A 16,384-nucleotide genomic window follows, 5' to 3' on the forward strand; every position below is an offset into this window, starting at 1 on the left:
TATGACTTTAAAAATATAATTAAATAACCCTTCTATATAAAATAAATAAATAAAACCTTTGTATTTACTGTTGGATTTGAGTTAGGAATTAAATTGAAATTAGAGAAATTCACTGAAATAATGATAGTAGAAGGGGATAAAAAAAAAATTCAGTTGTCATTAATAAGACTTTTGACAAGATTTCCTGACCTTTAGAGGTTTTTTTTAATTTGACATACCGCTTCTCCTGAGTTTGGGAGATGATTATTGTTTAGCCTTACTTTTCCATTGCTCCCTTCTGCTTTGCAACCCAAAATGCAGTACCAGGAAACCTGCCAAGGAGAGAGATGAACCCATCATCCATAGTCTGTCTAACAAAGCATTCAATTGCTTTTATCAAGATGTGACACTTAGTTGTGATGAGCACCAGCTATTGTATGGAAGTGTTGAAACAATAAATTATACACCTGAAACTAATATTACACTGTATACTGAGTAACTGGATTTTAAATAAATCTTAAAAAAACAAAAAAGATGTGGCAAGAGGAATACTTTTCCAAATAAAAATATAACTATCTGAGTTTTAAAACATGGAACCTAAGTTTACAAATATACTTAGGCTTAATCTCGAAAAAATAAAGACCAATATAGGGCTCATTTTATCTGGGACTACAAAAACTAGTATTCATTATTGATTATTTTAACTACCATTAAATGAGCAGTTTCTATGTACAAAATAATAGTAGGAAATTTACATAAACTTTCTAATATTTGCAACATCCCTCTGAAATGGGATTACAGTGGTCACTTTGCTTTACAGGAAATGGAGAAACAGAAATGCTCAATAACTTGCCCAAGATCAGATAATAGCATGATATTTGATAATTCTTAAATACAGAAAGACACCAAAAACAAAATGCTAATTCTACAAAACACAATCAAACTTAAACTTAATTAAATGATTAGAACTGATTCTTCTGCCCAAGATGTCAAAATAATGGAGAGCCTCAGTGAAAGGAGGGAAAAGGGAGTAAGTTGATACCTAACAGAATAGCATTATGAAAGAGCCATATTGTCCTGAGGTTGGGATTAGATGGGTTGTCATCATGTGTCATTCCCTTTTCCCCAGAGGCTCCTCTTCCCAACATCTCAACACCTAAATGATAAGGAAAACTGGGACGAAGGGAAAATGTAATTGTCTCTAAGAAGCAACTATCTAAAAAAAAAAAAAAAAAGCAACTATCTCTGTAGCTTAGCTTAGCTATTTCTTCCTCTAGGTCAACAGAAAAATCCTAATGGTGTCTTGTCTGCACAACTAGTTCTTAACCCTGACTGTGCAGAGAAATACTGTTTTCACAGAACCAACCATTTTTATAAATTACATATACCCAAGTCTGCCTGGCCTCAATGAATTAGAGTTTCTGATACAGGTGTCCAAACTTTTATGTCTATACAGAAAACTGCTCAGGTAATTAAGGGACGCTTGACAAAGGTAGAACTCCAAGGACAGAGACACAGCATTGAAAGAACTTGGAAGCTGGAAGCCAAGAGGGGGGAAAAAAATCAAATGAATTTCAGAAGAAATTTAAAAATTAACTTTTCATGCAAAAAGAGCACCATTTTACAAAAAGGGGGAGGGGGCTGGAGGCAGAAAGATTGTGTTATATGACTTAAATTATTATTTTCTCTAAGTTAAGCTCTCTATATAAATCAGAATTTGAAGGGTAAAATTCTCTCTAAAAGCATTTTTAGAAGCAGGATATATATTCCTATTTTGCTCCACAAATGAAGACATCTTAGTTTGTGTAACTCTAAGGAGCAATGTGTAATTAGAATCCATGCAAGAGTAAAGACACCATGAACAAATCAGCACTAACTTTAGAAGTAAAAGTTTATTAATAACATCAGCATTTTCAACTATTAAAATAGATTTTAATAAAACAAATGCTTTAATAAGAGATTTTGATAAAACAAAAGATGGCTGAACCCTCTAACCAGAAATCTTATTTAAGCCCACAGCACCATCTAGTGTTGGTGAGTATGTAATAAATTCGTGGAGCACACAACTCTACTAATGTATAATATATATAAAACTTCACATAATGTGCTAAGTGGCAGGTCCTACAACTACAGGTCCGATATGAAATACTTGTATCTTCCTATTTCTAAGCATTATGAAGTAATATAATCTATTCACTAATTTGAAATACAAAAAATATATATATACTTTGGTTAAATAAACCAGAACATTTGAATAAAAACAAAGAAAAACTCTTGGTAAGGCATCCAGTCTTAGTTACATACTGAATTTCCAAAATCAGCAAATACTCATTCTTAAACAGATCCAAAAAAAAAATCTAAAGTTGAACTTTAAAAATGCTAGCAATTGCAATAATGCATTGATGACAACACTGTTAGGTGTAAGATGAATATTACTTCTATTTCCCCAATTATAAAACATTATAAAGGTGGTATTGCTTCTCACTAATGTCCATATCTCATTTAGTCTGCAGCTCCTCAAAGAATGGAATCAAACTTTGTGATTATTTTTATATCTCAATTATCTCACACAGAGCTGGACAGATAAGAGATACTCAATAATGCTCAATGGACAAAATTTATGAAAAAAATCATGAAATAATATAATCACATTCTATACCATCATTAATTGTTTTAAGCAAACTTTACTACACATGTTTTATATAAGATATGGAGGGATGTCAACTAATATGACAGGACTGTCATATATTATTTCATTTAATTTTCACAGCAAATGTATTTTGCAAATAAAAACACCACTACCACCTCCCAAAGTATATTTAGATTTCCTAAGTCATACTGCTAATAAGTGGTGTCCGACTTTAAAGCCTGCGCCCTTTCCACAATACCAAGTTGATATAAGTTCAAGCAGAATATCCTAAAGACAAACATAAAACTTTTTTATATTACATCAAAGAGCATGTTGTTGATCATCCAGAGGAAATTTAACATTTAAAACATAAATCAAATGGAACACTTGTGAGGACACTAAATTTCAAGTTAGAGTCACATTTAGGCCAAGTTCCAAGGCACTGGGGATGAGAGCAAGAGTTCATTCTTCAATAATACATAAAGATTTATGACTTACAATATGGCTGGAATTGTCATTTGTTTGCATTAAGAGAATCCTCATTTACTCAGAGAACTCTAGGAAGAACCCCCAAATCTGCTATCCCCAAATTTCCTCATCTCCATCATTGGCTCTGAGAGTAACTTCTATCCTCTTCAAATGCCTGTTTCCAGTTCAGCTGAGCACTTTATCTTCAACACACTAGGATGTCAGCATAGGGCTACCCCATGGTGACGCAGATACGTAAGAGAGAAATGCTTCTCCACTGTTTATTCTTACCATATATTTGGGTATAGCGAGGCTAAATAGAACATCAAGGAAAACAGCACAAAAAGGAAAGGTCTTGAAGAAGCTAAGTATAGTTAAGATAATACAATACTAATCCTAGTGTTTGGTGCTTATAAATAAGACTATTCAAGTCCTAAGAGCAAGGAAAGTATCAATCATGATAGTCATAAAAGTACTTGTGTTGCTTTACCTGAAATAAAGATCATAATTAGGGCAACATACCTTAACATCTGAAATAAATGGAGCAGGTTTCAATGTCACAGAACAATGAGTTCGGGATAGCAGGATAGGTGGGGGAGGGATACTGCTTTTCTTTCTTTTTGAACTTTCCACATATTTTTGATATGAATATAGGGTATTTTGTTCTGCTTCAGTCTTCTCAATTAAAGAATATGCTTCCTACAATAAAGTGTGAACATAGAAAAATACATTTCAAGATTTGAACTGTATATTTGTAGAATTCTGGTAATGTTAAGCAACATTATCTTGCTATATGTAGCTTTTTGAGCCTGTGTTATACATATTTCAAGCACTGAATGATTTTACAGAAGTAAAAAGTAGCTACTAAATAAGACTAAGTAAAAATTAGCCATAAATTAAATAAAGCAATGGAGTCATATGTCTAATATGTTTATCATCATTATATTAATATCAGACATTTCATTTTCATATCAGACCCTCTGAATACTTATCATATTTCATTGTCCTTAGAAAACTCATAGCACAATCATCTACATTTATACCAATGAACTGTACACCTACCCTTACTTAATGCAACTTGAAATGTGACTCTCAAGTAATAAGACTACTGGTGGGGGATCCCTGGGTGGCTCAGCAGTTTAGCGCCTGCCTTCAGTCCAGGGCGTGATCCTAGAGTCCTGGGATCGAGTCCCATGTCAGACTCCTTGCATGGAGCCTGCTTCTCCTTCTGCCTGTGTCTCTGCCTCTCTCTGTGTCTCTCGTGAATAAATAAATAAAATCTTTAAAAAATAATAATAAAACTACTGGCATATGTGATTTATGAAATGAATATTATCAACAGTTTCCTGCTATCAGAAAGAAGAAATAAAAACACTTATTCTGTAAACCTGAAAGAAAAGTAATCCCCATTTCAAAAAGTAACAATATGGAGGGATAACAAATAAAACAAAAACATAAAAGTCCGAATATCTGAATATTTCCAAAGAAAGTCTAAATATGTCATCAATAATAATGCATGTAAATGGGTTAAACTTGTCTTTTAAATTAAAAGGCAAAAGATTCTTTAACTGAGCTCCAAAGCAAAAATCCATGTAAAGATTAAAATTAAATGGTAATAGAGAAGAAATTGCCTTTCCAACAAATGGTACTAGGACAATTAGATGTCCACATGCAAAAGTAATAAAATTGTACCCCTACATCACACTATATACAAATATTAACTCAACATGAATTACAGACCCAAATGTAAGTGGTAAAATTATAAAATTCTTAAAAGGAAACATGAGTAAATCTTCATAACTTTGGGTTAGGCAATGATTTCTTAGATATGACACCAGAAGGAAACACACACACACACACACACAAACACACACACAAAAGTAGATAAACTTCATCAAAATTAAACATTTCAAATGATATCATCAAGAAAGTAAACAGACAACCAACAGAATGAGAGGAAATATCTGCAAATCATGTATATGATAAGGGACTTGTATTCAAAATTTATAAAGAACTGTTACAAGTCAATAATAAAGACAAATAACCCCATTAAAAATGGACAAAGGATTTGAGCAGACATTTCTCCAAAGAAGATACATAAATAGCCAATAAGTATAAAAAAGATGCATAACATCATTGATCATTTAGGGATGAAAAAATAGCTAATAAGTACAAAAAAGATGCACAACATCATTGATCATTTACAGATGAAAACACAAAATCAGCAAGCTAATTCAAGAAGTAGAAAACTTGAATGAAGAACAGTCATAGAATATACTGAGAAAGATATCCAAAAAGTTCTCCCCACAGCGTGTCAGCCTCAACTGATCTCATTTTTTACAAATTTCAAATCTTAAGGAACTGATAATTCCTATGCCATTTAAAAATTTTCTAACTACAGAGAAAGACGGCTGCTCAAATAATTTTACAAAATTATAACTTTGATAAGAAAACTTGAAAAATGACTGCACTTAAAACATAAAGCAATCTTCTTTGAATATAAATGTAAACATTCTTAATAAAATATTAATACATGGAATCTAGCAATATATTAAAGAAATAACATACTGTAATTATATTCTCTATCTCCCAGAAATATATGGATAATTTAATATCAGGAAGTCTATTATTACAATTTAATTTATCTATAAATCAAATGAGAAAAAAATATGATTACAGGCTCAATGGCCAAAAAATATTTTAACTTCTTTAACATTCACGGCTAATTTTTTTAAAAAAGAAGAGGTCAATAAGGAAATGAAATAAATCTTAAGATAAATGAAAATGGAAACACAACATACTAAACCCTATGGGATGCAGCAAAAGCAGTTCTAAGAAGGATGCTTATAGAACAAATGCTTATATTAAGAAAAAAGAAAGATCTGGGGTGCCTGGGGGGCACAGTCAGTTAAGTGTCCAACTCTTGGTTTCTGCTCAGGTTGTAAGATTGAGCCCCACAGCAAGCTCCATGCTCAGCATGGAGTCTGCTTAGGACACTGTGTCCCTCTCCCTCTGTCCTTCCCCCTGCTCTCTCACACTCTCTCTCTCAAATAAAAATAAATAAATCTCTTTTTAAAAAATAGGTCTGAAATAAACACTTCAAGGAAACCTGAAAAAGAGTAAAAAAAAAAAATAAGCCCAAATTTAGTATAAGGAAGGAAATAACACAAATCAGAAGGGAAATAAATGAAGTAGAGACCAGAAAGATAATAGAAAAGATAGACTAAAATAAGAGCCAGGTTCTTGAAAGATAAAACTGACAAACTTTTAGCTAGACTAAGAGAAAGAGAAAAGACTCAGATAAATTAGATCAGAAATGAAAGAGGAGACATTACAACTGATATCACCTAAGTACAAAGAATCATAAGTGGCTACTATGAACATTTTACACCAACAAACCGGATAACCTTAGAAGAAACTGGTAACTAGAAACATACAGCTTACCAAATTGAATCATGGAGAAATAGAAAATATGAGCAGCCCAATAACAAGTAAGAAGATGAGTCAGTAGTCAAAAACCACCCAAAAACGAAAAGAACAGAATCAGATTATTTAACTGGTGAATTCTAACAAAAATTTAAAGAATTAATGCCAATCATTCTCAAACTCTTCCAAAAAATTAGAGAAGGGGGACTTCCAAATTGATTTTAAGAGGCCAGCAGGACCCTGATACCAAAGCTAGTCAAGGACACTATGCAAAAAGAAAACTACAGCTCTACATACCTGATGAATATAGATACAAAAATCCTCAGAGCAAACCAAATTCAACAGTACATTAAAAGGATCATACACCATGATGAAGCAGGATTATTCCTTGGATGCAAGGATGGCTCAACATAAATGTAATATAAATTAATAAATCTGATATACCACATTCACAAAATATATAAAAATAATATGATCATTTCAATAGATTCAGGAAAAGAAAGTTGATAAAATTCAACATCCTTTTATGATTTTAAAAAAACTCTCCACAAACTGGATATAGAAGGAACATATCTCAAAATAATAAGTCTTATACGACATACCTACTGCTAACATTATACTCAATGGTAAAAGGTTGAAAGCATTCCCACAAAGATCGAACAAGACGAGTGCCCACTCTTATCACTCCTCTTCAACATGGTACCAGATATCCTAGCCAAAGCAATCATTAAAAGGTATCTAAATCAAAAAGAAAGACGCAAATTGTCTCTGTTTACAGATGACACAACTGTATATATAGAAAACTGTAGACTCCACCAAAACACTGTTAGGACCAAAAACAAATTCAGTAAATTTGCAGGATCCAAAATCAATATATAAAAATCATATGTATTTCTATACACTAATAACAAATATCCAAAAAAATTAAGGAAAAACACCCCATGGTCATAGATAGGAAGAATTAATATTGTTGAAATACCCATACAACCCAAAATGATCTATAAATTTAATGCAACATCTATCAAAATTCCAATAGCATTTTTCACATAAATAGAAAAAGCAATCCTAAAATTCATATAGAATGACAAAAGATTCTAATAGTTAAAACAGGCTTGAGCAAGAAGAGCAACACTGGAGATACCGCTTTAGTAATAAAAAAAAATATGGTATTAAAAGAAAGTCAGGGACAAAGGAAGGATGGAAAGGAGGGAGGTGGGGGTGGGGGGGAAGGAAAGAAATAGAATAAAATAGAGAGCCCAGAAATATGGTCAACTAATTTTTGACAAAGTCGCCAAGAATATACAATGAGGATAGTCTCTTCTATAAATGGTGTTGGGAAAAGTGGATATCCATTTCCAGAAGAATGAAATTAGACCCCTGTCTTAATATACACAAAAATCAACTCAAAATGCATTAGAAACTTAAATATAAGACCCGAAACCATAAAACTCCTAGGGAAAAAAAACATAAAGGAAAAGCTCTTTGATATTGGTTTTGGCAACAATTTTTCAGATCCTACAGCAGAAATATAGTCAACAAAAATAAAAATAAATAAGCTAAAATGCTTCTTCACTGCATTGGAAACAGTTAACAAAATGAAAAGGCAACCTATGGAATTGCAGAAAACATTTGTAAACTAAACATTCAATAAAGGTTTGCTATGCAAAATAAAAGTAACTCTTAACTCAATAGTAATCAATCAATCAAATGATTTTAAAATGGACAAAAAACCTGAGTAGACATTTTTCTAAAAAATAAAGGACATTCAAATGACCAACAGGTCCATGAAAAGATGCTCAACATCACCAATCATCAGGGAAATGCAAATCAAATCACCATGAGATAGCACCTCATACTTGTTAGAATGTCTATTATCAAGAAGACAAATGATAACAAATGTTGGTGAAGATGTGGAGAAAATACAATACTTCTAAAATGTTGGTAAGGATGTGAACTGATACAACCAATATGATAAACAGAATGGGGGCTGCTCAAAAAATTAAAAATAGAAGCATCATCTGATCCAGCAATCCCACTTCTAGGTATTTATCCAAAGGAAATGAAATCATTATCTCAGAGAGATATCTCCACTCTTATGTTCATTGCAGCATTATTCACAACAGCCAAGATATGAAAACAATCGGTCTACTGATAGATGAACAGATAAAGAAAATGTGTCACACATATACAATAGAATATCATTCGGCCTTAGAAAAGGAAACCCTAAAAAAAAAAAAAAGAAAAAAAAAAAAAGGAAAGGAAACCCTGCCATTTGAGACAATATGTAGACCTTGAGGGCATTAATGCTAAGTGAAATGAGCCAGATGGAGGAAGAGAAATACTATATACTATATGGTATTATGTATGTGTGTAACCTAAAAACAGAAAGTAGAATGGTGGTTGCCAAGGGCAAGGAGTCAGGGAGGGGAATGGGGAGATCTGGGTCAAGGAACACAAACTTCCAGTTATAAAGTTCAGAAGGTCTAATGTACAGCATGGTGACTACACTTAGTAACAGTGTACTTGAAATTTTCAAAGAAAACAGATCTTAAGTGTTCTCACTCAAAAAAAAAAAAGGTAACTTACTCTGCCATCAAAAAGAATGAAATCTTGCCATTTGCAACCATGTGGGTAGAACTGGAAGGTGTTATGCTTAGCAAAATAAGTCAGTCAGAGAAAGGCAAATATCATATGATTGTACTCATATGTGGAATAAACAAAACAGATGAACATATGGGAAGGGAAGGAAAAATAAAGTAAGATGAAATCAAAGGGGGAGACAAACCAAAAGAGACTCTTAACTATAGGGAACAAACAGGGCTGTTGGAGGGGTGGTGGTGGGGAGATGGGGTAATTAGGTGAAGGGCATTAATGCGATGAGCTCAGATGCGATGAGCACTGAGTGTTGTTTATTTTTAAGACTTTATTTATTCATGAGACACAGAGAGAGAGAGGCAGAGACACAGGCAGAGGGAGAAGCAGGCCCCATGCAGGGATCTTGATGCGGGACTTGATCCCAGGATCCCGGGATCACGCCCTGAGCTGAAGGCAGACACTGAACCACTGAGCCACCCAGGCATCCCACCACTGGGTGTTACATGCAATTGATGAATCACTAAATTCTACTTCTAAAACTAATAATACAGTATATGTTAGTTAAAGAGAATTTAAATAAACATTTTTAAAGGTAACTATATATGATATGATAAATGTGTTAATTAAGCTGCCTGTGGTAATCATTTCAAAATGTACAGTAATCCCCACTTATCCACAGGGATACATTGCAAGATGCCTCATGCCACGGACAGTATCAAACCCTATATATACTATGTTTTTTTATACATACATATGATAAAATTAATTTCTAAATTAGACACAGTAAGGGCTTAACAATAACTAAAAATAGAACAATTTTAACAATATATTGCAATAAAAGTTACATAAATGTGTTCTCTCCCTCTGTCTCAAAATATCTTATTGTATTGCACTCACCCTCCTCCTGTAATAATGTGAGAAAATAAAAAGTCTACATGATGAGATGAAGTGAGGTAAATGATGTAGACACAGTGACGTAGCATGAGGCTACTACTGACCTTCTGATGATGCTTCAGAAGGATAATCATCTGCTTCCCGACTGTGGTTGACTGCGGGTAACTGAAACTGCAGAAGGCTAAACCACGAATCAGAGGAGACTATTTTATACACATATATATGTATATATATCATGCTGTACATTCTAAATATATTACAGATTTATTTGCCAATTATGCCTCAGTAAAGTGGGGGGAGGAAGTGGCCAACCTCAATAAGCTAGGAAAGCTCTTTCTTTAGCTGAGAAAAAATATTAATTTTAGCCAATAGTGAAAATTATGGCTAATAGTGAATCACTAAAAGAATTATCAGGGGCACCTGGGTGGCTCAGTGGTTGAGCATTTGCCTTCAGCTTGAGTGCCATATCAGGCTCCCCACAGGGAGCCTGCTTCTCCTTCTGCCTGTGTCTCTGCCTCTCTGTGTCTGTCATGAATAAGTAAGTAAAATATTTTTAAAAAAACTAAAGAAATAAATAAAATAATTATCAATAAAATCCAGAAGGAGACACAATGCCACTATTCCTTTTTATTCTGGAAGTTCTAGTCAATTTAATAAATTTAAGAAATCCTGAAAACGAGAAGACAAATGTCTACCAAATTTCAAATATATTTCACTCTCTTACAAAAACCTGTGCTGTTTCCTCTGCAGAAGACATGCTAAGTTCAATGCTTCCATCTGGAGATCTGGACGCAAGCTCAAAAAAAGGGTAAGACTGGAGATGGGATCCATGAGTCATTTGCATCAAAGTGATATTTAAAGCTGAGTGAGTAAACCAGTTCCCTGTGGGAGTGTAGATTATAAAACTGTAGTATCATACTTTTTTTTTTCTAAAATAAAGATTGACCTAAACTGAGATCAGAATTAACTCATTTTTATTTTTTATATGAAATGGTTGGCATTAGGTCTAAAATCATTAGTTGTGATTAAAATTTATCTATAATAATAAACGAATTTTTAAATTCTGCTTGTTCTGTGACAGGAGACCTTGAAATTTTCTTTTGGTATTTATAGTTCAAAAATCTTATCCATGTGCATAGGACAATCAGTCCTTCATGTGAGAAGAGATGTATTATATGATAAAACCATATTTCTAAGGCCCACATGCTAAAGACCTTAGCTGTTTAGACTCAAAACCTAATTTACAGATACACAGTACTCAGTATAACTTGAATCATTGAATGAATGACTCAGTCAAGGAACAGAGGATGGCATCTGTTATCCTTTACCATCTCCATTTTTTCACTCATTCAAGCAAACTGAGGAAAAACGGAGAAAATGGATGGAAAGAAAGATGTGGAAGGCACTGTGTCACAAAACACTATGAGTCATGGCATCAGCCATGCCAGTTTAGGCCAGAGGACACAAGCACAGGGCTGGGCCAAGACTCATTCACCTTTCCACCCTCTACCATAGATGACAGACCAGCTCTGGCTCCCTGAGAGGACAGATGTGCCCATAGAGCGGGTTCCCTTAAAAGGCAACAACAGGTAGGAGCTTGATAAGAGGACAGAATTGAAATGAGGAAGAAGTCTTAGCAGAAAAGGTAAGTGGATTCCCCAGATAACTGTCGAAAATTTAAGAAATTCCTACTTGAACAGAAGGGATATGAAAGCTATAATATTTTGAACATTAAATGTTAATATGCTTTCATTTACGACACAGACTGTGGAGACCAAGATATTTTAGGCTGCATAGGAACAGGTGAAATCAGCCTAAGGAAAAATTACACAACACAAGGGAAGGGACCTACGCCTTGAAAGTTTCCCTCCTCTGGATTATGCATGCAGCCTATAAAATGCACCAGCAGCATGGGTTTGCTGGCCCTGATATTAACAGACTGCCTCTGACCCCCTCTCACGGACTAGCCAACTGCCCTGGGCTTTCTTCACTTATTCCAAAAATTTGCCTCAGCAGTTCATGCTCCAGTGAACCAGTCAGACACTAGCATTTTCTGACTTGACTCTAGCAGCTTCTTTCTGCATATCCATAAACCCAAATGAGATTTTTTTTTTAAACTTCCTGCTTTCTGCCATGGGCTATCACACAGATATTTCTCAAACCTGGCTGTTGATCAGTATCATCGATGGAGCTTGTTTAAATATTAAAATAATCCATCCCCACTATGAACCTACTTAATAAAAATCTCCATGGTGGGGCTAAAGCACCTGTATTATTAGTGAATGTCGAGGGTAATTTTGAAGTACAGTAGGGACTGGGAACCACTGATTGAGATAATTTTATCAGCCTCCTACCTTTTCTCTCAGTCACTAGTCTCTAGTCTCCTCAACCCCCAAGCCCTTTGATGACTCCTCCCACACTTGTTACAGTGCAAATTCCTCCTGTATATTCTGATCACGATTTTGCTTTCTAGCCTTATCTCCCTCTCTACTCTTTTGTTCTCCCATAGCTACCTCCTATCCAACCTAACCTCCAAATCATTAAAAAAAAATTAAAAAGTCATTCATTCCCTGAGAAGCTATGCTTGTCATGCCTTAGAGCTTTTTCAATGCAACTTCCTCTCCTGGAGGGTTTTACATCCTTTTCTATGCTTCAAGACTCACTCAAGCATCATCTCTAAATCCTCCCAAGAGAAGTCCCACACACTGAAGTACTTATTCTCCTCATTTTCCATTCTTTATTTTAGCAGGTATTCCACAAAATGATCCGTGCGTGTGGCTGTCCCCACTTTCTAAACAATGAGTGTCTTGGTGGTAAGGACAGTACTTTATCTCTTTAGGTTCAATAAATGTGTTTTGAATGAAAGACATGAAATTATGCCAGATGAAGATGATATATAATGCATTTTAAGACAGTATGTTTAAAATGTTCTGTTTGGTAAATAAATAAACAAATAAATAAAACCTTTAAAAAAAGGAAAAGGTGTTATCAATATGGATATCACTGTCACCTATAACATGTCCAACATGTTGCCTAATGTGTCCACCAAAACATATTGTTTTATTGCCAGAAAACATTAATACTGAAGTCCAAAGTACTATTGTCTGAATGTAAACCTCTCTGCCTCCAGTTTCCATTACAGAAACAAATCCACCTCTTTTTAGAAGTTACTCAGTGTTACGAGTACAGATTGACATTAAATACATTTGCCAAGAGCTTAATATCCATAGTGCAGCAAAACACTTAGGGAAAGAAATAATGCAATTTTCAAAGTCATGATTAGCAACTATCCATAAAAAACTGTTATATGACTATAATGATAAAGTGCCATATTTACTACTTGCCTAGTAGACCTCCCGAGGTACATTCTGGATTCTCAGCACTATTATGTACATTTCAGAAGGAGATGAAAAGTAGTTCTGATATGATAAAACAGAATGTTCCAGAATGCTTAGAGTGGACAATAGAGTAGTAGTAGTAATAATAATAATGGCTTATATTTATTGACTGCTTATTCTGTGCCAAATGCTAAGCATTTTATATGCATCATTTCCTTGTATCTTCCCAGGAACCTCCGTTTTACATATGAAGAAACTAAAACAAGAAAGCATAAGTAACTTGACCTTGGTCACACAGCTATTCAGTGGCAAAACCAAAACTCTACTCCAAAACTGTATCTTCCTAACCACTATGTATTTTGTCTTATTAATACAAAGCTAAATTTAAAAGAAGCATGGAAAGGCAAGCTGGATGGTCTCCTAAGAAATGTCTTAAAACCTGAAATGGAAATTAGCTAAAATCTTGTCAGTATTTTAAAAGGTCAAAACATGACCTCAATCACGGGAGAGCATCAGAATCAGGAAGGGTTCACTCTTTATGATGAAGACTTCAGCATGGAACAATTAAAAAAATGCTGATAAGAGCTCTGAAAAAATTTGATTCACATATATTCTTCCCCCAAAAGGAAACAACTGATTTGACTAAAATGCTATAATATAGAAAAAATAATTATACTTAGTAATCCAATTACTGCTAACCCAGTTAATGAGTGGTTTTTAGGAGACATGAAGGTGTAAATTTGGGAAACAGTAAAGCCAGGAGTGATTACAACTTCAAGTGTCTGGACTTCTTCATTAGTTCTGGTTCCAAAGTAGGGCCATAAAATTAAATTGTGTCGATTACAAAAAATAATCTGCTAATTCATAATGCTCTTTTGCTTAGAGTTGAAGCAATATAACCAGATTTTGGAACTGCTAAAGTCATCTCAACTACCAACTTGTTTAGGTTCCAAGAAATAGAATTAGGAGAAAACCAGATGCATCAGCTGGGGTTTTTTGTGACAGGAGCAACATGAAAACCAGGCCAGGACCACAGCAGGCCCAAAGAGGTTGGAGGGCTACAGAACACAACCGTAATAGTCTGATCAGGACACAGGCATTGGAAAGAATGAATGTCAGCTAGCTTTAGTCTTTTTGTCCTTCTACTCAAGATTCAATTCCAAGGAAAGAGTCCCCCGTTGGCCTCAGTCCCATCACTAGTCCTCTGACTAGCTAGCAAAGAAAGCCCCTGAAAAGTCCCACCTGACTACATCTAAAAGGGAAGAAGGAACACCTCAAAAGGTGGTATTTGGAAGAGGAAACAGGTGCTGGAAAGAAAAAAACAGTCTATAACCCTGGCCTTATAACACTTACCTTGGATGAAGGAATATTCCTGCCTCTTCCCCATAAGAAACCCCATCTGCAGAGAGACAGAAAGTCTGGCTGGCCAGCTCTGAAGTGGACTGAGAATGATGACCATAAACCACACAACCAGTGCTCTATTTGATCCAAAGTAGATCAGGGACAGCTGAGACTAGTTCCAAGGGCAATACACGAAAGTGAATCTGTGGTATATTGTGTAAAAAGCCAACATGGACTTCCAAAAGTCCAATAACCAAGACAGGAAAAAGGGGGGGGGGGCGGGTGCAGAATCCCCATTAAAAAAAAAAAAAAGACTACATTTCATTTAGAAAGCTAACAAGCTACTATCAAAGGTTTGTAACCTCACTCCTGGCAACAACTTGGTCCACTTTTAACTGATTAGGAATAAAATGGACACCTGATAAGATTATACAGCTCGACAAGGTCAGGAAACTTTTGAAAAACTAAAACAAGGTATGAATTATTTAAGAGTTCTGAAAAGACCCAGGCTTTTTAAACCTTTTTATGGTATCAGGTGATGCATCAGTTACTGATTTGGGGATAATTTTATTACAAGATCATGATAATGTAAAACATTCTATAATATAACCCAGTAGAAAATGATTGCCAAGGGAAAGAAATTTATTTGTCTTCTTTAAGGAAACAAAGTTTGGCAATTATTTGAGCCATAACATCATTGTTTACGAGAGTGCCCTAAGGACTGATCATTACACCTTAACACTTGGTTAAAAAACTACCACGGAGGAGCAGAGGTGGCTATAGAAGATTTCAGGACTTCTAAATAAATATTCAACATGTTCCTAGTGGATGAAAATCCTTGTGGAGGACCCTTTATAAAAAATAGAGCCTCTAAATGCATCTCATGAGTCTATCCTAAGAGGACATTATAATTTCTCTTAAGTTAAAATAGTTTTACTTAAGAAATAGAAGGAAAAGGGGGATCCCTGGGTGGTTCAGTGGTTGGGCACCTGCCTTCGACCGAGGGCGTGATTCTAGAGTCCCAGGATCAAGTCCCACATCGGGATCCCTGCATGGAGCCTGCTTCTCTTTCTGCCTGTGTCTCTGCCTCTGTGTGTGTGTGTGTGTGTGTCTCTCATGAATAAATAAATAAAATCTTAAAAAAAAAAAGAAATAGAAGGAAAAGATACTCAAGGAGAAAAATGTAAAAACTTGAGGCTTCTTACATCTCCAGTGTGTTCCCCAGAGTCAGAGGTAGGAAGACAGAAGCCTAACAGGGAACGAGCATATTACAACAGTTACAACAGTATAAGGACCAGACTGAGTCATAATAAAACAAAAAGGAAAATCCCAGGGGTTTTATTCTCTCCAGGCTCCCAAAGGCCACAAGATTACTCCTGAGAAAAATAGTTCTAAAAGAAATATGTTTTATTTGACATAGAAATAGGACTGAAGTGTTAGCATCCTCCAAGCACTAGACAGTAGCAAGTGGCCACAGAAGCATCTGTTGAGCATCTGTTGGATGGATCTGAACACACCTCAAAATCTTCCAACAAAGGTTAGGCACCGCTTGGTCTTGTCAGCTAAGATTGTCCAACACCATCATCAAACTCCTTCATTCAAATGCTGGAAATTCCATAATAAAAAGGCTCTTTCCTAATTCTGCCAGGACAGACTTCCCAACCTTGAACATTAACAGCATCTGCCCACCCAAAATCCTCAGACTTCCTCTCTG

At 35.0% G+C, this 16,384-nt stretch overlaps 1 protein-coding gene across 1 annotated transcript in view; it reads right to left on the minus strand.

Annotated features, from left to right (window-relative positions):
* Window positions 1-16,384, minus strand: part of CFAP54 (cilia and flagella associated protein 54) — a 299,369-nt gene that overhangs the window by 207,736 nt on the left and 75,249 nt on the right. The window contains 2 exon segments of the mRNA XM_055336223.1: window positions 219-311; window positions 3,599-3,775. Of these exon segments, the coding sequence (XP_055192198.1) occupies window positions 219-311; window positions 3,599-3,775 (270 nt within the window).

Source organism: Nyctereutes procyonoides, unplaced genomic scaffold, assembly GCF_905146905.1.
Source record: "Nyctereutes procyonoides isolate TBG_1078 unplaced genomic scaffold, NYPRO_anot_genome, whole genome shotgun sequence".
NCBI classification, from domain to species: Eukaryota; Metazoa; Chordata; class Mammalia; order Carnivora; family Canidae; genus Nyctereutes; species Nyctereutes procyonoides.